Genomic DNA, 26,762 nt, shown 5'->3' on the forward strand with positions numbered 1-26,762 from the left:
TTCTATGAGGAACCAAGATCTCTAGGTTGACATCTGACTGATAGATAGATGTGTCCATTTCCAAAATTTTCTCTTTGAATTATTTTATTCATAGCATTCTTAACCTAGGGCTAGTCACCTAACTTCTCTGAGCCTCAGATTCAGCATGTGAGTTGGGCCTTGAAAGAGTCAAATACCTAAATCGCTGTAGAGCTGGGATTGAGACACAAAGCCTACATTCTTTCCATTGTATCCTAGTACCTAAATAGTAGACTTCCTGCAGCCTCACTTTCACTATAGCCTAGAGTAAGATTGAAGACTTCTTTCCCCAGAAATGTCCAAACAAGGGCAAGAGATTTCTTAGTTTGCTCTCCTACATTATATGTTTTTGTTCAGCCAAACTTGCTATGGAACAGATTATGGGAAGGAAGGCCCTGTTAGAAAACTGATGCTGAAAGGCCCAGAATGAACCTCAGATTAGTTCAGTTTGATTTTAGAAAGCATAGTCTGGCAAATAACAAAGCTTTTTTGTTGACAGAGAGAAGGATGCATCATCTTGTCAGGAGCAGTTAGATGACTTCCGGAAGCTGATTAGGACCTTCCAGAAGTGGCTGAAAGAAACTGAAGGGAGTATCCCACCTGCAGAGATGCTCACGAGCGCTAAAGAGCTGGAAAAGCAGATTGAACACCTGAAGGTAGGTAAACAAAAGGGTCTCTAGGATCCTGCTCGAGAGGTATCCCAAGGCTTATATGAACTGATCTCCAGCTATGAGGGTGGTATAAGAAATCCAAGTTATCCATACCTCAAAATAGAAACTCTCCCATTCTCTTTATGATTTCCATCTACTCCCTCCCAGCACTGAGCACTACAACATCTCCTTTGTTATTTATTTTTTCGATACTGGGAATGGAACCCCAGGGGCATTCTACTTCCAAGCTGCACACTCCCAGCCCTATTTTTTATTCTTTATTTTGAAGCAGGGTCTCACTGAGTTGCAAAGGGGCTCACTAAGTAGTAGCTGAGGCCATCTGTGAACCATGATTCTCCTGTCTCAGCCTCCTAAATGCTGGGATTATAAGCATGCGCTACCACGTCCAGCTAACATCTCCTACTGAAGCAACAAAACCAAACAAATCATCTAGGAATAAAACTTATATGGTTTCAGCTATTTCTTGGATGCCTCTCATGCTGTGATGGGTCATAAAAAGACATCATAAAAAGATTGACCAAAGTCCAGTCCTTGAAAAGTTTACACTTTCATCGTATGCTTGAGAATTTGGTATATGTGAGCAAGTGAACCCATGAGGAAATGTTAGAAGAACTAGTACTCCTCTGTCTGATAAAGGAAAAGTTAGAATCATATGTTTAGAAGATACCTTTGAGGATGGGACCGGTCTTCTACCAACCGCAGAGTTTTCCTCCCCATTTTATTTTTGAAAGTACTAGTGACCACCAAACTCCAAGCCTTGCACATTCTAGGCAAACACTACCACTGAGCTCTATCCCCAGCTCCAGAACCCCGTCTGGCTGCTGCCTTTGCCTCTGTCACATCTCTTTTTTTGTTGAAATAAGCCAAATCTGCCTCTCCTTATGCATTTATGCATATTTTCTTAGTTAAGCAGACTTTATCTTGAGCAGATCAAAGAGACCAGTTTGGTTTCTGTCTCGGAGTAGGTGCCAGAAGCATTTGTACTTGGAATTACCTGCAAAAGAGTTTTTCCAACTTTCTTGCTCCACAGTACCTTTTTTGGGGGGAGGGGAGTATCTCCAGGTCCTCTTCCCCCCAAACCAAAGAAAAAACAAAACAAAAAATCCAAACAACCTAATAGTTCCTCCTGCTAAGTATTTAGGCCTAAACAACTTAGTTGTTTACATGGTGTCCAATAGATGTCACTGTATTTCCCTCAAAACTTAAGAATAATCCTGCCTGTTGCTGCATAATTTGGGGACTGTGGCTTTTAGTAATTAAGAATAAATAATGAAGCTGGGCGTGGTGGCACATGCTTGTAATCTCAGTACTTGAGGAAGCTGAGACAGGAGGATCACAGGTTCTCAGCCAGCCTCAGCTACTTAGTGAGGCCTTCTGCAACTTAGTGAGACTCTGTTTCAAAATAAAGAATAAAAACTAGGGCTGTGAGTTTAGCTCAGGGGTAGGATACCCCTGGGTTCAATTCCCAGTACCAAGAGAGAGATGGGGGGGGGAGGAAGTTAATGAAAGATTTGATAACCAGTGACCACAGGTCAGTTTGAAGTTAGGCCACATGAGCCTTCTATATGTTGCCAGCTATGTCCTCAGCTGCTACTCTACAGCTTAGAGTTAAAAGCAAACTAAGGTCAAGAGTGGTAGCACATGCCTGTAATATCAGTGATTAGGGAAGCAGAGGCAGGTAGATAGGAAGTTTGAAGCCTGCCTGGGCAACTTAGCAAGATCCCCTCTCACTTAGTGGGATGTAGCTGAGTGGGTGAGCATCGCTGGGTTAAGTCCTTAGTAACACACATACATACACGCACACATGCACACATACCAAACTAAGCAAAAAAAAAAAAAAATGTCAGGGATATGTCTCTGGTTTGAAATGAGTAAAACCTACTGCTGTGGCGGGTGCTCACATTTATTTATTTATTTATTCATTCATTCATTTATTAATTTATTCATTTATTTACTTATTTAATATACTGAGGATTGAAACTAGAGGCATTCTATCTCCAAGCTACACCCCCAGCCCTATTTTATTTATTTGGAAACATGGTCTCACTAGCTTTCTGAGCCTCGCTATATTGCCAAGACTGGCTTTGTAGCCACCCAGGATCCTTCTGTCTCAGCCTCCCAAGTACTGGGATTACAAGTGTACACCACCATGCCCAGCTGAAGCCGTCACATATCTGAATCTCAACATCTGGCTCCTTGCTTCTCCTCTAGTTATCAGTTCATCTTTGTTCTTATCAGCATGCTGCTCCCTTTTGTCCACTCCTCAAACTCTTGTCTTAATGCAGAGCTTTCCTCTAGGCAGTTAGATGTACCTCCTTTAATATTCTGAGTTCACTGACTGCCCTTATTTCTATGATAACATTTATCATAGTGTAATACAGTTAATAATCTGAACTCTTGGTTTGGGAAACTGTGTCATAATCCTATTTTGTAGCCCCAGTGTTTGGCATGGTGCCTGACCTATAGTAAATGGACAATAAGTATTTTATGAGTGAACAAAGGAATTAGAAGGTCCTGAAAATTACAAGGTATCCTTCTCCCATACCTTGGCTGGCAAAATCTGGATCTTGAAATAGCTGAGTATATGAACGTGGTTCCTTAACATTTTTCAAAACACTAGGGAGTGTGTGTAGAACTGGCATGTCCTTTCATGTGTTACATTTAGCTGTTTTGTTCCTTAAACAGGGTATATTAGATGACTGGGCAAGTAAGGGAACTCTGGTTGAAGACATCAATTGCAAAGGTACTTCTTTAGAAAATCTCATCATGGAGATCACAGCACCTGATTCTCAAGCCAAGACAGGTGAGTATAGGATCTTCAGAGTGTGTTAAGTTTCATTCTTTGTGTTTGACCTTTGGCAATACCATTTTATTTAATTAAAGTGAAAATCAAGGTTGGAGGATGGGAGGATGATCTGGCCGCGACATCTGTCACCCTATTGATCACCAGGATTGATCCGGCTGATCTGGCTGGCTAGGCGGGTGTCCCTTTTCTCCCTCACCGCTCCATGTGTGTCCCTCCCGAAGCTGTGCGCTCAGTCAAAGCAGACGACCTTCCCCGAATAGAGGAGGACCCGTCTTCAGTCAAGAGTATACGAGTAGTTGTGCTCCCCAGCTAGACCCTCCAAACAAACTCTCAAGGTTCATTTGTAGGAGAACGTAGGGTAATCAAGCTTCCAAGACTTCACACACATCCAAATGAGGTGCTGCTCATGGCAGTCTGCCTTTCTTTAAAAAAAAAAAAATCAAGGTTGGATATGAAAACAGAAGGATCTACAAAGCAGTCTTCTCTCACACAAAGAAGCTCGGCACTTGGTAGTTAGTATTGGTACACTAGAGACTGGTGTGCTTTACAAAGATTATAAGTTAAGTCTTTCCCTGGGTACAATGGCATATAGCTGTGATACCAGTACTTGGGAGGATGAAGCAGGAAGCTTACAGGTTCAAGAGCTACTTCATCAACTTAGCAAGACTCTCAGCAACTTAATGAAACCTAGTTTCCAATAAATAGATAAATAAATAAAACAGGGCTGTGAGTGTAGTGCAGAGGTAGAATGCCCCTAGATTCAATCCCCAGTACCACAAAAGAGAAAGAGAAAAAGAAAACAAATTAAGTCTTTCAAGCAGAATTCAGTACAATCACTTACTGGTTGTTAATTGGTATCTCCTAGGTTTTATTATCAGACTACGATAGTACACTCCTATCATAGATTAAATATTTAAGGAAAACTTTCTTTTTTTTCTCATGAGAATAATTGCTTTTTATTATTCTTGGTACTTGGGATGAAACCCTGGGTCATTCTACCTCTAAGCTACATCTCCAGCTCTATTTTATTCTTTTGCTTTGAAACAGGGTCTCACTAAGTTGCAGATGGCCTCACTAAGTTGCTGAGGCTACAGTCCTCCAGTTTTAGCCTCCCAAATTACTCTTCTTTTAGTACCTAAAGTTTAAAGATTTCTTGGAACTATCCAGAAGTAACATTTCAGAGAACTAGTGATTCTTATCCTCTCATATATATACCTCTAAGTTTAGTGATTTATTAGTGTGTGCTTAGACCAGGAGTACATACATAAACTTTCTACAAAGGGCCAGAGAGTGACTGTTTTCAGCTTGCAGGCCATATGGTTTCTGTCACAATTATGCACCTCTTCCACTGTGACACAAATGCAGCCGTAGAAAAAAATATAAATGAATGGATGTGGCTGTGTTCCAGTAAAATTTTTATATACAGAGAGAGATGGAGGGCCAGACTTGGCTTCTGCTGTAGATCAGTCATTTTCATATTTTTTGTGTGTGCTATTGGAATTGAACCTAGGCGTGTTCTACCTCTGAGCTATACCCTAGCCCTTTTTATTTTTATTCTGAAACAGAGTCTTGCTAAGTTTACTGCATGCTGACCTCAGAGCCTCCTGACTCAGCTTCCCAAGTATTGGGACTACAGGCATGCACCACCATGCCCAGATTATTTTTTATACTTTTTAAAGAGTATAGTAAGATGGGTGTGGTGGTGCATGCTTGTAATCCCAGTACTTGGAAGGTGGAGACAGGAGGATTGAGGTTTGCAGACAGCCTTAGCTACTTAATGAGGCCTTCTGCAATTTAGTGAGACCTTGTTTTAAAATAAAGAGTAAGAGCTGAAAGTGGTGGTGCTCACTTGTAATCCCAGTGCTTAGGAGGCTGAGACAGGAGGATCATACAAGTTCGAAGCTAGCCTCAGCTACTTAGGCTCTCAGCAACTTAGTGAGACCCTGTTTCAAAATAAAAATAGCCTGCGTGGTGGCACAAGCTTGTATTCCCAGTGCTTGGGAGACTGAGACAGGAGGATTGCACAGGTTTGAAGCCAGCCTCAGTTACTTAGTGAGGCTCTCAGCAACTTAGTGAGACCCTGTTTCCAAATGAAGTATAAAATAGGTCTGAGAGTATAGCCCAGAAAGCCCCTGGATTCCACCCCCAGGAACACAAAAAAATGATATAAAAAAAAATAAAACATAAAATGGTTTGGGGTGTAGCCTGGAGGTAGAGGCCCCTGGGTTCCATCCCCAGGACCACACACAAAAATAAATAAGTAAATAAAATAAAGAATTAAAAAATAGGGCTGGAAGTGTAGCTGGGAAGTAGAATGCCCCTGGGTTCCATTCCCTATACTGTAAAATAAATAACAAAATAAATAAAGCAGTATAGTCTTTTTCTGGTTTGGGGTGGTGGTAGTGCTAGGGCTTCATGAACTTGGGGCCTCGTGTATGTTATGCACACACTCAACTATAGGATCTTTTTTTTTTTTAACATAAATGGTATACATTTAAGCTATTCTTGATGCCCTTTCCCTCTCCCCCCTCCCAACAATGATTGTCCCAGGTAACCATGCCATATTCATAATTTTACACATACTTGGATGTGGACCCTCATTAATTAAGTTCAGCCTTCCTCCTCCTCTATCTTTCCATTCAAGCTTTGCTGGTATTTCCCCTCCATTATCTGGTGTACCACTGGTATTATAGGATCTTTTCTAAAAAGTAAATCTCATATATAACCCTAGTACAGAAATAAAATTTTTGTTGGCATAAAATACCCTTACAGGTTAGAGTATTTATGTGTTATAAAATCTAGTAGTAAGCCGGGCGTGGTGGCACACATTTGTAATCCCAGCATTTTGGAGGCTGAGACTGGAGGATCGCGATTTGAAGACAGCCTCAGCTACTTAGTGAGGTACTCCGCAATTTAGTGAGACCCTGTTTCAAAATAAAGAATAAAAAATAGGGCAGGGGGTGTAGCTCGGAGGTCAAATGCCCTTAGGTTCCATGCCCAAACCCACAAAAAAAAAATAAAAATAAAAAAATAAAATAAAATCTAGTTATGAACATATTGAGGCTATTAATTTATATAAAAATTTTAAGCCAGGCGTGGTGGTGCACACTTGTAATCCCAGCATTTAGGAGGCTGAGACTGGAGGATCGTGGTTCGCGAACAGCCTCAGCTACTTAGGCCCTCTGCAACTTAGTGAGACTCTGTTTCAAAATAAAGAATAAAAACTAGGACAGGGGTTGTAGCTTGAAGGTCAAATGTCTCTGGGTTCCATCCCCAGACCTGAAAAAAAAAATTTAAAAAGCTAGATGTAGTGATGCATGCTTGTAATCCCAGGATTTGGGAGGCTGAGACAGGAGATTTGCATGTTCACTCCAGCCTCAGCTACTCAGTGAAGCCCTCTGTAACTTAGTGAGACCTTGTTTCAAAATAAAAAATAAGCCGGGTGTGGTAGCACACACTTGTAACTTGGGAGGCTGAGACAGGAGGATCACACAGGTTCGAAACCAGCCTCAGATACTTAGTGAGTCTCTCAGCAGCTTAGTGAGATCCTGTTTCAAAATAAAATGTAAAATAGGTCCGAGGGTGTAGCTCGGAGGTCAGAGGTAGAAAGCCCCTGGGTTTCATTCCCAGTATCACACACACAAAAAAGAAGAATAAAAAAATTGGGCTGCGGGTATAGCTCAGAGGTAGAATGTTCCTGGGTTCAATGTCTAGTACCTCAAAAAAAAGATGACTGGGTGGTAGCTTCACCATCTGATATGTTTCTAGATTTTGTTTGGGTATTGAAGCCCGAAAATATGGTTCATACCAATAAGCAGTTGCAATTGATGACTTTATTTTGGTAGTGTTAGGATTGAACCCAGAGCCTAGAAATTACTAGGCAAGTACTCTACCACTGAGCTCCACCTCAGTCCACAGATTTTTTTTTTCCAGTACTTGGGGTGGAACCCGGGACATTCTACCTCTGAGAGACACCCCCAGCCCTAATTTTTTAGTCTTTATTTTTGAAGCAGGATCTCACTGAGTTGCAAGGGGGTCTCATAAGTAGCTAAGGCTGTCCTAGAACCACCATGATCCTCCGGTCTCCACTTCCCAAATACTGGGATTATAAGCATGTGCCACCACGCCTGGCCCACAGACAGATATTTTTAAAAGTTCACTTTATAATCTTAGAATACAGTTTGATTAAACTGAACTGTAAACTTAAATGTGGTATAATAAGAAATTTTTGTTTCAAAGTTAAACCACTAAGAATTTTTTAAAAATACCTAAAACTGACATTGAGGACAAAAACTATCTGTAAGCTGACATTTTCATGACCTGAATTGTTAAGAACTGCATTATCATGATGCTGGGTGCCCTAGTAATCCCAGTACATGGAAAGCTGAGAAAGGAAGATTGCAGGTTTGAGGACAGCCCCAGCAAGAGTTAGACTCCCAGCAACCCTGTGAGGCTGTTTCTAAATAAAAACAAAATAAGACTAGGGGTGTAGTTCAGAGGTAGAATGTCCTTGAGTTCAATCCCCAGGGACGGACATACACACACACACACACACACACACACACAAGTGTTATTACAGAATTCTGCCTACTGTTGAGCATTTGCCCAGCCTTTTTTTTTTTTTTTTTTTTTTTTGGTGGTACTGGGGTTCCTGGAAGCCCTTCTACCTCCGGGCTACACTCCCAGACCTATTTTTTACATTTTCATTTTGGAAACAGGGTCTCCTAAACCAGCGCGCGCGGCTGGCTTCGAACCTGCGCGATCCTCCTGTTTCTGCCTCCCAAGCGCGGGGATTACAAGCGTGCACCACCACGCCCGGCTTGCCCAGCCTTTTTGGTAGACGTACCACAACCATTTTGTCATGTTATTTCGTGCGTCATACCTGAGCTGTAGCTGTTTTTCTTTGCATAGTAGTATATTGGAGTTTTCCTATACAGGTTTAAATTCTGTCAAGTACTAGTAAAGAACTATAACCTTTCCAGTCAGTGACACCCAGAATGAAGGGACGTGGCAGGAGCACCGACCGCTCACAAAAGCAGGTGAATTGTAGGTAGTAGGTTAAGATGTAGCATTCAGCATATGAACCTGTATGCTTTATATTTTATTGCCATTACTAAGTAGTTAATATTAATCTGAATATCAAACTTAATCCAAACATTTATAGACTCCCTAAAACAGCACACCCTTTGGGTGATTTGAAAATCATTCGCTATCCTGAGTTGTCTCAAAGTTCTCTTCCAAAGCAGAAACACTGAACGTTCTAGTTTCTTATATTTGTATAGCTCTTTTTGTGTGTGTGTTTGTGGTACTGAGGATTGAACCTAGGGGCATTCTACCTTTGAGCTACCCCAGCCCTATTTTATTTTTATTTTATTTTGAAACAGGGTCTCACTAGGTTAATGAAAGTCTAAATACTTGTTGAAGCTGGCTGTTAACCTGCAATCCTTCTGTCTCAGCCTCCCAAGCACTGGGATTACAAGCGTGTGCCACCACGCCTGACATGTAGCTCTTTTTTATTTCATGAGGTGCTTTCACATACATTCTCCCATGACCTTTGCCCTGTAACCCCCATGAGAGTTGAAAGTCTGTTTTACAGTCTCATCCTAGAGAAGAAACCGAGGGCTGTCAATAGAGTAAAGACTCATATTCTGAGTTAGTGATAGTCATGGCTAGGACCTTCTAATCATTAGTCCAGTTTGTCTTTTATCATAAATAAAAAATGATTGTTCTATTTGATCTCCTTCTCATTGAAAATACAATAATAGTAACAGTAACATTTAAAGGCTTTATAATTACCACCCTAACAGCTTTTTTCTTTTCTTTTTTCTTTTTTTCTTTTTTTCAATACTGGGGATGGAACCTGGGGCATTCTACCTCAGAGGTACAACCCCAGACCTATTTTTTATTCCTTTTTTTTTTTTAGGTCTGGGGATGGAACCCAGGGGCATTTGACCTCCGAGCTACAACCCCTGCTCAATTTTTTATTCTCTATTTTGAAACCGGGTCTCACTGAGTTGCAGGGGGCCTAAGTAGCTGAGGCTGTCTGCAAACCGCGATCCTCCGGTCTCAGCCTCCCGAATGCTGGGATTACAAGCGTGAGCCACCATGCCCGGCTTCTGCCCTATTTTTTATTCTTTATTTTTGAAACAGGGTCTTGCTGAGTTGTGGAGGGCCTCACTCTAAGTAGCTGAGGCTGTCCTCGAACCACTATCCTCCAGTCTCAGCCTCCCGAATGCTGGGATTACAAGCATGCACCACCATGCCCGGCTTTATCCTTTATTTTTTGAAACAGGGTATCACTGAATTGCAAAGCGCCTGAGGCTGTCCATGAACTCAGATCCTCCTGTCTCAGCCTTCCAAATGCTGGTATTACAAGCGTGTGCCACCTTGCCTGGCTAACAGCTGTTTTTTTATTTGCCCTTGCACGTGACTTTTTGCATAGTGTAATCAATAGTATATGTAAGAATTTTATTCTGTGCAGGCACACCGGCGCCTGTAATTTCAGAGACTCAGTAGGCTGAGGTAGGAGTATTACAGGTTTGTGGCCAGCCTCAACGACTTAGCAAGACTCAGTCCCAAAATAAAAAATGAAAAGGGCTGAGGCTGTAGCTCAGTAGTAGAGTGCCCTGGGAATCAGGGTTGGGGGGCTAATTCTATCTTTTTTCATTTTTTGCAATGCTAGGGCTTGAACTTTGGGTCTCCAGCATGCTAGGCAGATGTTCTACCACTGAGCTACATCTCCAGCCCTAGTCTATTCTTTTAATGTAACATTATATCATAAGTATTTCTCAGACTTCAGTATAGTCTTTAGTTTCATGACCTGGTTTTTACTTAACTTGGGAAGTCCTTCTGAAATATAGAGATCAGCTTGGGGAGAAATAGATGAAGTTGTAGTGATTAGAAATAGAACCAAAGGCCCAAAGCAGAACTTTATGGGACTGTTTATGAGTCCGATTTATCAGCACTTAAAATTTGTTTTCTGGTGAGAGAAGGGGAACCAAAGAGGTCATTAGAGGAAAAACAGGAAATCTGCCTTTAGAGCCAGTGTAAGGAGGGCTTACTTTCATATCTTTATTAAATGAATCAGAATTATTGTTTTTTTGTGTGTGGGGTTTTGTTTTTGTTTTTGTTTTTGGTGGTGGTACTGGGGGTGGAACCCAGAGGCTTTCTACCTCTGGGCTATACTCCCAGACATATTTTATATTTTTATTTGGAAACAGGGTCTCACTAAGTTGCTGAGAGCCTCACTAAGTAGCTGAGGCTGGCTTTGAACCTGCACAATCCTCCTGTCTCAGCCTCCCAAGCGCGGGGATTACAAGCGTGCACCACCACACCCAGTTCTTTTTTTTTTTTTTTTTAATTTGGGCACAGGTCTCTTAAGCCAGAGAGGCTGGCTTTGAACTTGCGCAATCCTCCTGTCTCTGCCTCCCAAGCACGGGGAGTACAAGCATGTGCTACCACGCCCGGCAAATTGTTCTTAATTGTACTTAGTATCCGTTTTTATTATCATTAAAGACACTGATATTACACCTGAATCTTAGCTAGGTGTGGTGGCTCATTTCTATAATCTCAGTACTTGAAAGGCTGAGCCAGGAGGATAGCAGGTCAAGACCAGCCTCAGCAAGTAGTGAGACGCTCAGCAACCTAACAAGACCCTGCTTCAAAACAAAAAATAAAAGGGCTGGGGATGTGGCTCAGAGATAGATTACCTCAGGTTCTATCCTTAGTCCACACACACACACACACACACACACACACACACATCTCACATCTCTTTGGCTTTTTGATATAAATTCTCATTTCCAAATGTGGCAGGTACCATCGTGAAGACTTAATTTTAATAGTGTTTGCCTTAGCTGGGCACAGTAACACATGCCTGTGATCCTAGTATTTGGGAGGCTGAGACAAGAGGATTATAAGTTTGAGGCCAGCCTCAACAACTTTGTGAGAACCTATCTCAATATTAAAAAAGGTTTATGACAGCCTCAGCTACTACTTAGTGAGGCCTTTGAAACTCAGTGAGACTGTTTCAAAATAAAGAATAACAAACGCAAGCACGGTGACGCTTATAATCCCTCGCTTGGGGATGCAGAGACAGGAGGATTGTGCAGGTTCAAAGCCAGCCGCGCTGGCTTAAGAGACCCTGTTTCCAAATAAAAAAATATAAAATAGGTCTGGGAGTGTAGCCCGGAGGTAGACAGGTTCCATCCCCAGTACCAACAAAAGGAAAAAAAAAAAAAAAAACCAAAACAAATAAAGGGCTGGGAGTGTAGGTATAGCTCAAAGATAGAATACCCCTGAGTTCCATCCCCAGTACCACAAAAAAAAAAAAAAGCGGGGGTTTAGGAATGTATCTCAGTGTACAGCACCATGGAGTCCGTTCCTCGGTATTACACACACACACACACATACCCAAAGAATCATTACTGCTAAGGGGCTAAAACATCTCAAGTAGTACATTGTTGCTTGGCAGCTAAAATGATTTGTCTCTTTCCATGAGTATGTTGTCTTGTGCTGTGTTAACTTCCTGATACCCAAGCTTCAAGCGAGCTCCAAATGCCTGTATGTATTCCTAACACGTTGGTCTTGCCCTGTTTGTCTCCCTGTCCTTCTGCTCAGGTTCCATACTGCCCTCTGTAGGAAGCTCTGTAGGCAGTGTAAACGGATACCACACCTGCAAAGGTGAGAATGCCCTTTCACCGTGCCTCTTTGTTGGGTGTATTAGGACAGGGTTCATGTTTGCATCTGTGTGTGTTTCAATATGTGTGGAGGAACTGCTGCCAGCGGGGGTATGAGGGTGCACATCTGGGAGGAACAGCTGTGGTGCTTGTTTGCTGGCCTTGAGTACAAACAGTTGGCAGCACCAGCACTAAAGGTGCTGAGGAGATCAGCCAGTAAGGAAAGACCTTGAGAATATATATGTGCATCCTTGAATTATGAAGAAACTACTCTAAGCAGGGCATGGTGGCACACACATGTAATCCCAGTTTGGGGGAGGCTGAGACAGGAGGATTGCAGGTTCGAAGACAGCCTCAGCAAGTAGTGAGACTCTCAACCTAGCAAGACCCTGATTCCAAATTTTAAAAATGCAATCGGGCTGGAGGTGTTGCTCCAAGGTAGAATGCCTCTGGACATTCTCCAGTACCACATGCACGCGCGCGCGCACACACACACACACACACACACACACACACACACACACACACACAGAGGCTGGAGGTTTAGCTTGGAGGCAGAATGTCTCTGAGTTAAATCCCCAGTACCACCAAAACAAAAAACAAAAACCTGGTACTCCAGAGGTAATGCCTAATGTAGCCCTCGGCCTCCCCGCTGGGTGTCTTCTCGAGTTTGGAGCAGAGGAGCAGAGGAGAGCTCTACTGATCCCAGCAGTTTGCTGAGGCTGACCTTTTACTTTTGTTTCTATCACTTTTGTTGTTTCCATGTTTGTTAAGCATTTTAAGGTATTATCTTGCATATATAATGCCAGAACCAGAGGAGATTAATGAGAACTCTGCTTTGCATTTCCAAATAGGAACTTTTATGGGATTAAGGAGGAAAGTACTCACTAGTAGGAGTATGAAATATGCTTATTCCTGACACGTAACTTAGGAGTAAGAAACTCAGGGGAGATCACTGCCCGATCTGATTTCTGCTTCTGTGACACTAGATCTGACGGAGATCCAGTGTGACATGTCAGATGTAAACACCAAGTATGAGAAACTAGGGGGAGTCCTCCGTGAACGCCAGGAGAGCCTGCAGGCTGTCCTCAGCAGAATGGAGGAAGTCCAGAAGGAGGCGAGCTCGGTGTTGCAGTGGCTGGAATCAAAAGAGGAAGTCCTGACAGCCATGGATGCCTCTTTGTCTCCAGCCAAGACGGAAACAGTGAAAGCCCAAGCTGAATCTAACAAGGTATCGTGTTTACATTGCTGCACCCCAACATCAAGAGGAGGGGGCTGCTACACAGGTTTCCTTCCCCAGCCCAGAACTGAGTCAGACATGGCTGAGCATCAAGGCTGTGCTCGCCAGGATGTCTGGCTTCCAAATGTTTAACATGGCTTAACTCTCCTAAAGAAGTCTTGTACCTGTAAAATTAGATATTGCTATAAATCATGTGAAGAAACAAAACCAGTATTGTTGGCAGAAAGACAATCACCCTCCCCAGAAGTTTTAGCTCGTTGAGAATAAGATTAGAGAGGGCTTTACTTAAAGATCTTCACTATAGCCAGGCGAGGTGGTACACGCTTATAATTCCAGCATTTGGGAGGCTGAAAGAGGAAGGATCGTGGCTCCTGGACAACTTAGCTACTACTTGGTGAGGTCCTTTACAACTCAGTGAGACCCTGTTTCAAAATAAAAAATAAAATATACGGCTGAGGGTGTCACTCAAAGGTAGAATGTCTCTGGGTTCCATCCCCAATACTGAAAAAAAAAAAAAAAAGATCTTCACTATGAGTGGGGCGTCGTCGCACACACTTGTAATCCCAGTACTTGGGAGACTGATACAGGAGAAGAATCGCAGGTTTGAAGCCAGTGTTGGTAATGTAGTAAGTCTCTGAGCAACTTAGTGAGACCCTGTTTCCAAATAAACAATAAAAATTGAGCTGGGGATGTAGCTTGGTAGAATGTGCCTCTGGGTTCAATCGCCAGGTCCAAAAAGAAAATATACATCTTCCATATGATGCTACTAAAGAGCCAACCCATTCTTTTGAAGCGTCTTACCAAATGTTCAAGGAACCTAAAGAGCTCTGATTACAGTTCTTAATATTGACATGTGATACTAGGAAAAATTTCAGAAGGTTTAAGACCACTGAAAATCCTATAAGAAAAATTCTCCACAATTTTTAATTGCTGTCATGATTCATATCTTGCATTTGCAGTTTATAGGGAGTTCCTACTTATTGGAGTCCTATGACATGTTATACTTAAATAAACTCAGATCCTGCCATCTAAAATTTTATTCATTCATTCATTCAGCAATACTGAGGATTAAGCCCAGGGGCATTCTACCTGTGAGTTAAACCCCCAGCTCTATTTTTTTATCCTTTATTTTAAAACTAAGTTGCCAAGGACCTCACTAAGTAGCTGAGGCTGGCCACAACTTGCAGTTCTCCTGTCTCAGCCTCCCAAGTACTGGGATTACAAGTGGGCCTGGCTTAAAATTTTATTTTAAGTAAATATTGAAACAAAATTACTGGCCAGGTGTGGTGGCGCACGCTTGTAATCCCCACGCTTGGGAGGCGGAGACAGGAGGATCACACAGGTTCGAAGCCAGCCTCAGCTGGCTTAAGAGACCCTGTTTCCAAATAAAATATAAAATGGGGTAGCCTGGAGATATATGGCCCCTGGGTTCCATCCCCAGTATCACCAAAAAAAAAAAAAAAAGAGAGAGAGAGAGAGAGAGAATTACTGAATTCCTTAAAAATCACAAAACAAATCAGGATAGAATCGGAGGAAAGCCTATAGTTGGTGTCTCGTCAGTCTTCTAGTCTCGTCACAGCTTTGCTTTCTGTCCAGAATCGCATGATAGGCTTATTTCTCCTAGGCTTTCCTGGCTGAATTGGAGCAGAATTTTCCGAAAATCCAAAAAGTAAAGGAAGCCCTGGCGGGATTACTAGTGGCATATCCCAACTCACAAGAAGCAGGAAACTGGAAGAAAATGCAAGAAGAACTCAGTAAGTTGTCTCAGAGTGTTTTACACTCACTAAATTCCTTGTCTCCAAAGCAAATAGAGGATTTCAGCACATCTTATAAAGTAGGAGTTATGGTTAGTTAATTTTTGTAAGCAAGAGGCCCAAAAAAGGCTAGAGTGTGGGTCTAAATAGGGAGAAATTATAGAAATTCCACTCACAGTGGGAAATTGGGCTTCCTAGGGCAAGTCAAATTTGACAGTCTGCTTTCATTAACTAAACAGTTGGGTACCGTGGTATGTTCCTGTAATTTCAGTACTTGGGAGGATGAGCTAGGAGAATCAAAGATTCAAGGCCAGTCTCAGGAACATAATGAGACCCCATTTGAAAATAAAAAATGAAATGGTTTTGTGTGTGTGTGTGTGTGTGCGTATGTGTGAGCTCAGAGATACAGTGCCCCTGGGTTCACCCCCAGTACCAAAAATAAATAAATTGTATAAAAGTAGGGGTGTAATTCATAGGTAGGATGTCCATGAATTCAATCCTCAGTACCAAAATAAACAAAATATTAAAAGAACTAAAGAGAATATTGATAATAAAAATGAAAATGTGAAATCTAAATATTCAATATTATGAACAATATTATGTGTGCATAATACTGAACTGTAAGTAATAGAAATGAGCATTAGCGCAGCCGGGTGTGGTGGTGCATACTTGTAATCCCAGCATTCAAGGCTCTTTGCAATTCAGTGATGCCCGGTTTCAAAATAAACAATAAAAAATATGGCTGAGGGTGTAACTCGGAAAACTTACTGGTGTAAAAAATGTTCTTAATAGCTTAGCATGGTGACAAACACCTGTAATCCCAGTACTTGGGATACTGAGATGGGAGGATCGCGGGTTCAAGACCAGCCTTAACAACTTGATGAGATGCTGTTTCAAAACAATAAACAAGCCAGGCAGGGTGGCACACGCTTGTAATCCTAGTACTTGGGAGGCCAAGGCAGGAAAATCACGGATTCATGGCCAGCCTCAGCTACCTAGTGAGGCCTTCCACAACTTAGTGAGGCCCTGTTTCAAAATAAGGAATAAAAAATAAGTTTGGGGGTGTAGCTCAGAGATAGAACGCCCTTGGGTTCAAACCCCAGTACTGTAATTATAATAATCAGAATCAGAATAATATAAATTAAAAGGGGTGGGGTGTGATTCTGAGGTAGAAAGCCTCTGGGTTCATTTTTCAATACCAAAAAAAAAAAGATTCATATACATTAAATTTATTTTTTTTATTTTTATTTTTATTTTATTTTATTATTTTTTTAATTGGTGATATACATTAAATTTTAAGTAGACTATAAAAATTATGAATATAAAATACATAAATATATATACATATGTATATTGTACATTATATATTATACATACTCATACACATATACATTTGCTGCTGTTGTCCTGGAGATTAAACCCAGGGGCAGGCTACTTCCAAGCTATATCCCCAAGCCCTATTTTATTTTTATTTTGATATAGGGCCTCAGTATATTGTTAAAGACCTCACTAAATTGCTGAGGCTGGCCCCAAATCTGCAATCCTACAGTCTCATTCTCCCAAGTACTGGGATTTCAGGAGTTTGCCATAATGCCCAGCTTAGAATATATTTTATATGTGCCGTGTGTGTGTGTGTGTGTGTGTGTGTGTGTGTGTGTGTGTGTGTTCTATGCAATTTTATTTCCCCAATGAAGATACACAATTGTTTGTATTACTTTAGTTAATTTTTTTTTCTAGTCAGGCTTGGTGGTTGGTACACACTTTTTAGTAGCTGAGGCTGGCTTCGAACCTGTGCGATCTTCCTGTCTCAGCCTCCCAAGCACGGGGATTACAAGCGTGCACCACCACACCCGGCAAAGTTTGAGTCTTTTTTTTTTTTTTTTTTGGTGGTACTGGGGTTCCCGGAAGCCCTTCTACCTCCGGGCTACACTCCCAGACCTATTTTTTTATATATTTTTATTTGGAAACAGGGTCTCCTAAGCCAGCGTGCACGGCTGGCTTCGAACCTGTGCGATCCTCCTGTCTCTGCCTCCCAAGCGCGGGGATTACAAGCGTGCGCCACCACGCCCGGCTGGTACACACTTTTTAGTCCAGTACTTGGGAGGCTGAGACAGGAGGATCCAGGTTCTCAGCTAGCCTCAGCTACTTAGTGAGACCCTGTTTCAAAATATAAAGAAAAAGCCGGGCGTGGTGGCGCACGCTTGTAATCCCCGCGCTTGGGAGGCAGAGACAGGAGGATCGCGCAGGTTCGAAGCCAGCCGCGCACGCTGGCTTAGGAGACCCTGTTTCCAAATAAAAATGTAAAAAAAATAGGTCTGGGAGTGTAGCCCGGAGGTAAAAGGGCTTCCAGGAACCCCAGTACCACCAAAAATAAATAGATAGATAGATAGATAGATAGATAGATAGATAGATAGAATGTCCCTGGGTTCAATCCCCAGTACAGAAAAAAAAATTAAAAGGTTATTTTTAATTTAAAAAAATTTAAAAATGCTCCTGGGGTCATTTCCTGTAGTATATTAGGAATGTAATTTAGGACCCAGGCCAGTTGCTGGTGAGAGTAAAGTCTACATTCTTTCATTTTCTTCCACAGATTCCCGATGGGAAAGGGCCACCGAGGTGACTGTGGCTCGGCAAAAGCAGCTGGAGGAATCCGCAAGCCATCTGGCCTGCTTCCAGACTGCAGAATCCCAGCTCCGGCCCTGGCTGATGGAAAAGGAACTGATGATGGGCGTGCTGGGGCCCCTGTCCATTGACCCCAACATGTTGAATGCACAAAAGCAGCAGGTCCAGGTTGGTAATTTAGCTTCATGCTTTATTTATTTATTTATTTATTTATTTATTTATTTATTTATTCTGCGGGTCTGGTGATGGAACCCAGGGGCATTTGACCTCTGAGATACATCCCCTGCCCTATTTTTTTTTTTTTTTTGGTGGTACTGGGGTTCCTGGAAGCCCTTCTACCTCCGGGCTACACTCCCAGACCTATTTTATATTTTTTTTAATTTGGAAACAGGGTCTCTTTATTAAAGCCAGTGAGGCTGGCTTCGAACCTGCACAATCCTCCTGTCTCTGCCTCCCAAGCATTGGGTTTACAAGCAAGTGCCACCATGCCCAGCCTCTGCCTTATTTTTTATTCTTTATTTTGAAACCGGGTCTCACTGAGTTGCAGAGGGCCTCACTAAGTAGCTGAGGCTGTCTGCGAACCGCGATCCTCCTGGTCTCAACCTCCCAAATGCTGGGATTACAAGCGTGCACCACCATGCCCGACTAGCTTCATGCTTTAGAGTGAAGAAACTCCACGCACACACATCTGAGTTTGAAAGCTGCACCCAGAAGGAAGTCATTTAACTTATCAGAGGCTCACTTTTCCTCAAGTTTGGTGAGATGTTTGTCAGACGTGGATCATGATGCCTATCAAATAGTAAAGAGTCTATATAATTCTATTACTAATATTGTTAACAGAGGCAGTAAGATAAGTGGATACAAGAACGTGAACATTTTTTCTAAGCTACAGAATCATATTTTGCTCCTAATTTCCAGTGATAGTGCTTCATATTGCTTAACATAATGTCTTTTATCTACTTAAAGATTTTTTGCTGGTTAGAATTCATAAAAGTGAGTGGCGCATGCCTATAATCCTAGTACTTGAGAGGCTGAGACAGGAGAATTCCAGGTTCTCAGCCAGCCTCTGCAAGTTAGTGGGGCCATGTTTCAAAATAAAAAGTAAAATAGATCTGTGGGTATAGCTCAGAGACAGACTGGCCTTGGGCTCAGTCTCAAGTAAAATACACACACACACACACACACACACACACACACACACACACAGACACGCAGATTTAACTGCCTAACATCATGCAGAGTTAGGTTGGCCAAAATTAAGTCACTTCCAAGCCAGGTGTGGTGGTGCATGCTTGTAATCTCAGCATCAGGAGGTGGAAACCGAAGGATCGCGGTTTGCGAACAGCCTCATCTACTTGGCGAGGCCCTTCGCAACTCAGCGAGACCCTGTTTTGAAAAATATAAAGACTAAACAATAGGGCTGGGAGTGTAGCTCAGAAGTAGAATGCTCCTTGGTTCAATCCCCACCCACTGCCAATAAAAAAAAGAAAGAGAGAAAATAAAAAACATGGTCCTTGCCAGGGGTAATGGTGCATGTCTATAATCCCAGTACTTAAGAGGCTGAAGTGGGAGGGTCACAGGTCCAAAACAAGCCTCAGCAACTTAGCCAGGCCCTGTTTCAAAATAAAAAATAAAGTAGGGCTGGAGATGTAGCTCAGAGGTAGAATGCCCCTGGGTTCAATCCCCAGTACCACACAGCAAAAAAAAAAAAAAAAAAAAAACATGGTCCTTGCTCTAAAGAAGCTCTTAATGTAATTAATTTTGCTATGTTGTAACATAAAGATCATATATGCTACTGGAATTCTACTAAAGAAACTAAGAAAGCAATCACTGAGAGTTGAAATGAATGACAAGCTAGGCCAATAATAAAACTGGCTCTAGGACCCGATGTACCAGACTTTAATTCACATGCCTGGTGTTGCATGGCAAGGCTAATAAATGCCAACCCAATTTCCTAGCACAGACTGACCTGATAATTAAATCAAAATAGGACAGATAAGAAAAAAACAGAATACAATCAGGAATTCTTTTTATTGGGGGGAAGGGTGCTAGGGATTGAACTCAGGGCTTTCTACTTCTGAGCCACACCTATAGCCCTTTTTATTTTTTTATTTTGAAACATGGCCTCCCTAAATTGTGGAGGCTGTCCTTGAATCTGTATTCCTCCTGTCTTAGCCTTCTAAGTACTGGGATTACAGGCATGTACCACCATGACCAGCTCAGTTATTGTTTTGACACTGATTTTCGATCTGTTTTCTCAGTCTAAACATCTTGATGTCATTTCTGTTTTAGTTTATGCTGAAAGAATTTGAAGCACGCAGGCAACAGCATGAGCAACTGAACGAGGCAGCTCAGGGCATCCTGACAGGCCCTGGAGATGTCTCTCCATCTACCAGCCATATGCAGAAAGAACTCCAGAGCATCAATCAGAAGTGGGTTGAGCTCACTGACAAACTCAATTCCCGTTCCAGCCAAATTGACCAAGCTATTGTCAAAAGTACCCAGTACCAAGAATTGCTCCAGAACTTATCAGAGAAGGTGAAGGCAGTTGGACAGCGACTGAGTGGCCAGTCAGCCATTAGCACCCAGCCTGAGGCTGTGAAGCAGCAATTGGAAGAGACCAGTGAGATTCGCTCTGACTTGGAGCAATTAGACAGTGAGATAAAGGAGGCTCAGTCTCTGTGTGATGAGCTGTCAGTGCTCATTGGTGAACAGTACCTCAAGGATGAGCTGAAGAAGCGTTTGGAGACAGTCGCCCTGCCGCTTCAAGGGTTAGAAGACCTTGCAGGTAAGCCGGGGTGAGGAACACATATCTGCCATTATCAGTGGCAAGCAAAAAGAAGGGGTGGCTTAGCAGTCTCAAGAATCTAGGATGACCCTTTGGACTCAGGATAGTGCTAATGTGTTCCTTCTTCCTGTGATATTGAGAACTGCTGTGGTTATTATACTGAACTCTGGCAGCCTGTGGAACTTTACAGAGCATGGTCCTAGATACAAAAGCTCTAAGCCAGCCAGCAGGTCAACACTCATGCCCATGGGTGAACTTACACACACCCTTTCACTGACATCCACTTATTTTCTTTATATCACGGACACTAGCCAGCATATATGCAAAGTTAAAATGTGTGCTAGACTACTTATGATAAACTTTTAAAAGAAGTTTTGTCTCTTGTTCTGAAAATGTTTATGACTATAGGTTTTTGCTGGCTTAGAAGTACTCAGGTTACCGTAGAAGGTTAATAGAGGTTTAAATAAGATAAGAGTACATGAAGAAGACTAGTTTATGCCTTTTTTGTTTTTTTGTTTGTTTGTTTGTTGCTGTGGTCCTGGGGGTGGAACCCAGGGGCATTCTACCTCCAAGCTACACCCCCAGCCCATTTTTTTATTCTTTGAGACAGATGTCTTACTAAGTAGCTGAGGATGTCCGTGAACTGTGATCCTCCTGTCTCAGCCTCCCAAATTCTGGGCTTACAAGAATGCGCCACCACACCCAGCTTTTTTATTTTTCATTTTGGTATTGGGGATTGAATGCAGAGGCATTCTACCTCTGCCACACCCACAGCCAGCCTGTCTAGTTATTTATTTATTATTTTTTTGGTGGTACTGGGGTTCCTGGAAGCCCTTCTACCTCCGGGCTACACTTCCAGACCTATTTTTATATTTTTTATTTGGAAACAGGGTTTCTTAAGCCAGTGAGGCTGGCTTCGAACCTGTGCTACCTCCTGTCTCCGCCTCCCAAGTGCGGGGATTACAAGCGTGTGCCACCACACCTGGAGCCCTTTTAATTTTTTAATTTCTATTTATTTATTTATTTATTTATTTATTTATTTATTTATTTATCTATTTATTGTGATATGAGAATTCAACCAAGGCGCATTCTACATCAAAGCTCCATTCTAGCCCTTTTTATATTTATTTATTTATTTATTTATTTATTTATTTATTTTGGTGGTACTGGGGGTAGAACCCACAGGCTTTCTACCTCCAGGATATATTCCCAGACCTATTTTATTTTTTATTTTGGAAAAGGGATCTCACTAAGTTGCTAAGAGTCTCCCTAAGTAGCTGAGGCTGGCTTTGAACCTATGCAATCCTCCTGTCTCAGCCTCCCAAGTGTGCCACCACGCCCGGCTCCTTTTTTAACTTTTTGAAACAGGGTGTCATTAGGTTTCTGAGAGTCTTGCTACTTGCAAAAGTATCCTTGAATTTGTGACCCTCTTGTCTCAGCCTCTCAAATACTAGGATTACAGGCATGAGCCACCACGTCGAGCTGTTACATGCCTCTTATATGGTAGATTCTCTGTTAATGCTAGTTTTCTTTCCCTAAGATTAGACTCTCAGCATATACCCTTAGTAAACTTTATTTATTTATTTATTTATTTATTTATTTATTTATTTTGGTGGTACTGGGAATTGAATCCAGGGGCATTCTACCCACAAGCTACATCCCAGCCTTATTTTTTATTTTGAAACAGGGTCTCACTGAGTTGCTAAGGGCCTCACTAAGTAGCTGAGGCTGTCTGCAGACCACTATCCTCCTGTCTCAGCCTCCTGAATTCTGAGATTATAAGCGTGGGTCACCACACCTGGCTTATTCTTTATTTTGAAACAGGATCTCACTAAATTGCAGAGTGCTTTATCAAATATCTGAGGCTGTCCTCGAACCCAGATCCTCCTGTTTCAGCCTCCTAAATCCTGGGATTACAAGTGTGCACCACCACGCCTGGCTCTTAGTAAACGTTTTTAATGCCATGTTCAGGCTTGATTGATTTCCATTCATTTTCTCATTTCAGCTGATCGCATGAACAGACTCCAGGCAGCTCTTGCCAGCACCCAGCAGTTCCAGCAAATGTTTGATGAGCTGAGGACCTGGTTGGATGACAAACAAAGCCAGCAAGCAAAAAACTGCCCAATTTCTGCAAAATTGGAGCGGCTACAGTCTCAGCTACAGGAAAATGAAGAGTTTCAGAAGAGCCTAAATCAACACAGTGGTTCTTATGAGGTGATTGTGACCGAAGGGGAATCTCTGCTCCTCTCTGTACCTCCTGGAGAAGAGAAAAGGACTTTACAGAACCAACTGGTTGAACTCAAAAGCCACTGGGAAGAGCTTAGTAAAAAAACTGCAGACAGGCAATCCAGGCTCAAGGACTGTATGCAGAAAGCTCAGAAATATCAGTGGCATGTGGAAGACCTTTGTCCATGGATAGAAGATTGTAAGGGCAAGATGTCCGAGTTGCGGGTCACTCTGGATCCAGTGCAGCTGGAGTCCAGTCTCCTGAGGGCGAAGGCTATGCTCAGTGAGGTGGAGAAGCGCCGCTCCCTGCTGGAAACACTGAATAGTGCTGCTGACATTCTCATCAATTCTTCAGAAATCGATGAGGATGATATTCGAGATGAGAAGGCCGGGATCAACCAGAATATGGATGCTATCACAGAAGAGCTACAGGCCAAAACAGGGTTGCTCGAAGAAATGACTCAGAGGCTTAAGGAGTTCCAGGAAAGCTTTAAGAACATTGAACGGAAGGTAGAAGGAGCGAAACACCAACTTGAAATCTTTGATGCTCTGGGCTCTCAAGCCTGTAGCAACAAGAACCTAGAGAAGCTAAGAGCTCAACAGGAAGTGCTGCAGGCCCTGGAGCCTCAGGTCGACTACCTGAGGAACTTCACTAGGGGGCTGGTGGAAGATGCTCCAGACGGGTCTGATGCTTCCCAGCTTCTCCGTCAAGCTGAGGTCGCCCAGCAAGAGTTCCTGGATGTGAAGCAAAGAGTGAACAGTGGTTGCATGACAATGGAAAACAAGCTGGAGGGCATCGGCCAGTTCCACTGCCGAGTACGAGAGATGTTTTCTCAATTGGCAGATCTGGACGATGAGCTGGACGGCATGGGTGCGATCGGCAGGGACACGGATAGCCTCCAGTCCCAGATTGAGGATGTACGGCTATTCCTTAGCAAAATCCAAGCCCTCAAGTTTGACATTGAGGCCTCTGAAGCAGAGTGCCGGCAAATGCTGGAAGAAGAGGGGACTCTGGACTTGTTAGGTCTCAAGAGAGAGCTAGAAGCCCTCAACAAACAGTGCAGCAAACTGACAGAGAGGGGGAGAGCTCGCCAGGAGCAGCTCGAGCTGACACTGGGCCGCGTGGAGGACTTCTACAGGAAATTGAAAGCCCTCAACGACTCCACCACCGCCGCGGAGGAGGGAGAGGCGCTCCAGTGGGTGGTAGGGAGCGAAGTGGATGTCATCAACCAACAACTAGCAGATTTTAAAGTAAGTCCCACCCTTTTTTTTTTTTCTTTTCTTTTCTTCTTCTGTCTGATACGTGTATTTTTTGCTTGTGACTTAGATTCCAGTTGAGTATCCTTTTCCCTTCTGTCCCTGGTCTCCTTATTTATTCTTTCTAACCACCAAGGTGCACTGTGTGGAGGCTGGACAGTCTCTTGGACTTCTGAGCAGGCTGCATTGAGCATTTTTCTATTGTAGTTTATTTTGTTTTTTATAACCAACTAAGGATATAGAAAGAAATGTCTAACCCTTATCTCTTATGCTAAGATTCTCTGCTGGTGATTTCTTGAGATTTCAAGGTAACTGATTAGGTAACTGCAGTGAAGGTGTCTGCTGAATTCTGTTTTTCAGGCTAAGCTACAAGAAGCCCTAAAATGAACATGGGCTCACCTCCTATGAAGTGTCAGTCTTGCACAGGTTTTGGGGTGGGGGAAAGAATTACTGACATGTTATGGAATAAAGCATAATATTCTCATGAATTATTAAATGGAACACAGTACTGCAAAGAAATTTACAGCAAGCAGCTTAACAATGCACCGTCGACTCCTCAGGAGTACAAGTTCTTTGTCTGTAGGAGAGTTTTAAGAATGGTTGCCTTAATTGCAAAACTTTTTTACCTAAATCAGAATTTCCAGTCCTGAGATTTTGTGAGTCTGAGTTAAAACAATAGGGAATTCTTAGACAACTGGACCCAAAAATGTAATTTGCTGGTCGGGAACTTGTATATTGGTTCTTGGCTCTCATTATGCTAGCCCTCCCCCCCCCTTCCTTTGTAGTACTGGGGATTGAACCCAGGGGACATTCTCTCTCTGAGCTATACTCCTAGCCTATTTTATTTTTTATTTTGAAGCAGGGTCTTACTAAGTTGCTGAGGCTGATCTCGAACCTGTGATCCTCCCATCTCAGCCTCCCAAGTACTGGGATTATAATCATGTGCCACCATGCCTGGTTTATGTGAGCCTTTTTGCCCAAGAGTTTCCTTTGTTGTAAATACCTGAAGGTACCTCTCTCTGCCACCATGTCCTTCCTGTACACAGAATAGACCTGGAAAGAATATCTGTGGCACTTCATTTCCACCAGAGTAAAATTTGTTCTTTCAGAGCCCCTGCCTGTCTGAATTATTTTCCTTCTAAATGGGTAGAAGCTGGGCGTGGTGGCATACACTTGTAATCCTGGCATTCAGGAGGCTGAGACCAAGAGATTGCAGTTGGCTGACAGCCTCAGCTACTTAGCAAGGCCCTCCACAACTCAGTGAGACCCTGTTTCAAAAATAAAAAGACAAGGCCGGGCGTGGTGGCGCACGCTTGTAATCCCCGCACTTGGGAGGCAGCGACAGGAGGATCATGCAGGTTCGAAGCCAGCCGTGCGCACTGGCTTAGGAGACCCTATTTCCAAATAAAAATGTGAAAATAGGTCTGGGAGTGTAGCCCAGAGGTAGAAGGGCTTCCAGGAACCCCAGTACCACCCCAAAAAATAAATAAATAAATAAATAAATAAATAAATAAATAAATAAATAAATAAAAAGACAAGCCGGGCGAGGTGGCGCACGCTTGTAATCCCCGCACTTGGGAGGCAGAGGCAGGAGGATCGTGCAGGTTCAAAGCTAGCTGCACTGGCTTAAGAGACCCTTTTCCAAATAAAAATATATTTAAAAAAAATAGGACTGGGAGTGTAGCCCAGAGGTAGAAGGGCTTCCAGGAACCCCAGTACCACAAAAATAAAAAGACTAAAAAAATATGGCTGGGGGTGTAGCTTGAAGGTACAATCAATGCCCCTGGGTTCCACCCCCCAGTACTGCAAAGAAAGAAAGAGAAAGAAAGAAAGAAAGAGAGAGAGAGAGAAGGAAGGAAGAAGAAAGGAAAGAAAAAAGGAGGAGGAGGAAGAAAGAAAGAAAGAAAGAAAGAAAGAGAAAAGAAGGAGGAGGAGGAGGAGGAGGAGGAGGAAGAGGAGGAGGAGGAGGAAGAAGCCAGGCATGGTGATACATGCCTGTAATCCTAGTCCTTGGGAGGATAAAACAGGAGTATCACAGGTTCAAGGTCAGCCTCAACAGTTTAGCAAGGCACTCAGTAACCTAGTGATACCCTGTTACAAAACAAAACAAAACAAAAAGGTCTGGGAGTGTAGCTCAGCAGTAGAAGGCCACAGGGTTCAGTCCCTAATTTAAAAAAAAAAGTGTAGGAAAGGGATGTTGACATAAGTTCAAGGCCACTTATTCCCTAGAAAGATCATAACTTTGTAGACAAGATCCAAGTGCAGAAAGGTGGCTGTTTCAGAAGAGTCCCTCTAGGAGCTGAAAGAACATTCTGTGTTAAAGTGGGACATTGGCCCAAGGCCCCCACACCATGTTTGGAGAGAGAACAGCTTGAAGCACAGAGGTCATTGTATTGGCTTCAATGAAGCACCCAAAGAAAGGTTAGATAGAGAAAATTCATGCCTATGAGTCTTGATGTTCCAGTTTGAAACACCCAACAGCACTGTCCTGGTGAGAGAGTGGCCTTCCTTCTGCTATCTTGTGCCCATTTTTTTCCTCTTCCGTTGTAAACTCCTGGAGAGGAGAGACACTCTTCTGTAGGTTTGCATCCATTATCCAATTTACCTAGATCTGGGTTACTTAGAATTAACTGTCTAAGCAACAAACTGATTATTTTAGAAAACTGAAATATGAAGCTGGGAGTGGTGGTGCATGCTTATAA

At 42.7% G+C, this 26,762-nt stretch overlaps 1 protein-coding gene across 3 annotated transcripts in view; it reads left to right on the forward strand.

The window, feature by feature from the left end:
* The window catches only part of MACF1 (microtubule actin crosslinking factor 1), a gene marked incomplete at both ends in the record, with an annotated part of 419,220 nt that overhangs the window by 276,439 nt on the left and 116,019 nt on the right, over window positions 1-26,762 (forward strand). For all 3 annotated transcript variants that reach the window (XM_080692742.1, XM_080692743.1, XM_080692741.1), the window contains 8 exons: window positions 518-674; window positions 3,375-3,492; window positions 12,115-12,177; window positions 13,163-13,404; window positions 15,038-15,167; window positions 17,758-17,957; window positions 20,082-20,577; window positions 22,583-24,054. In XM_080692742.1, the coding sequence (XP_080548868.1) occupies window positions 518-674; window positions 3,375-3,492; window positions 12,115-12,177; window positions 13,163-13,404; window positions 15,038-15,167; window positions 17,758-17,957; window positions 20,082-20,577; window positions 22,583-24,054 (2,878 nt within the window). The remainder of the gene's footprint in view (window positions 1-517; window positions 675-3,374; window positions 3,493-12,114; window positions 12,178-13,162; window positions 13,405-15,037; window positions 15,168-17,757; window positions 17,958-20,081; window positions 20,578-22,582; window positions 24,055-26,762) is intronic.

This window comes from Muscardinus avellanarius (genome assembly GCF_963383645.1).
Source record: "Muscardinus avellanarius genome assembly, chromosome: 3".
Taxonomy (NCBI): domain Eukaryota; kingdom Metazoa; phylum Chordata; class Mammalia; order Rodentia; family Gliridae; genus Muscardinus; species Muscardinus avellanarius.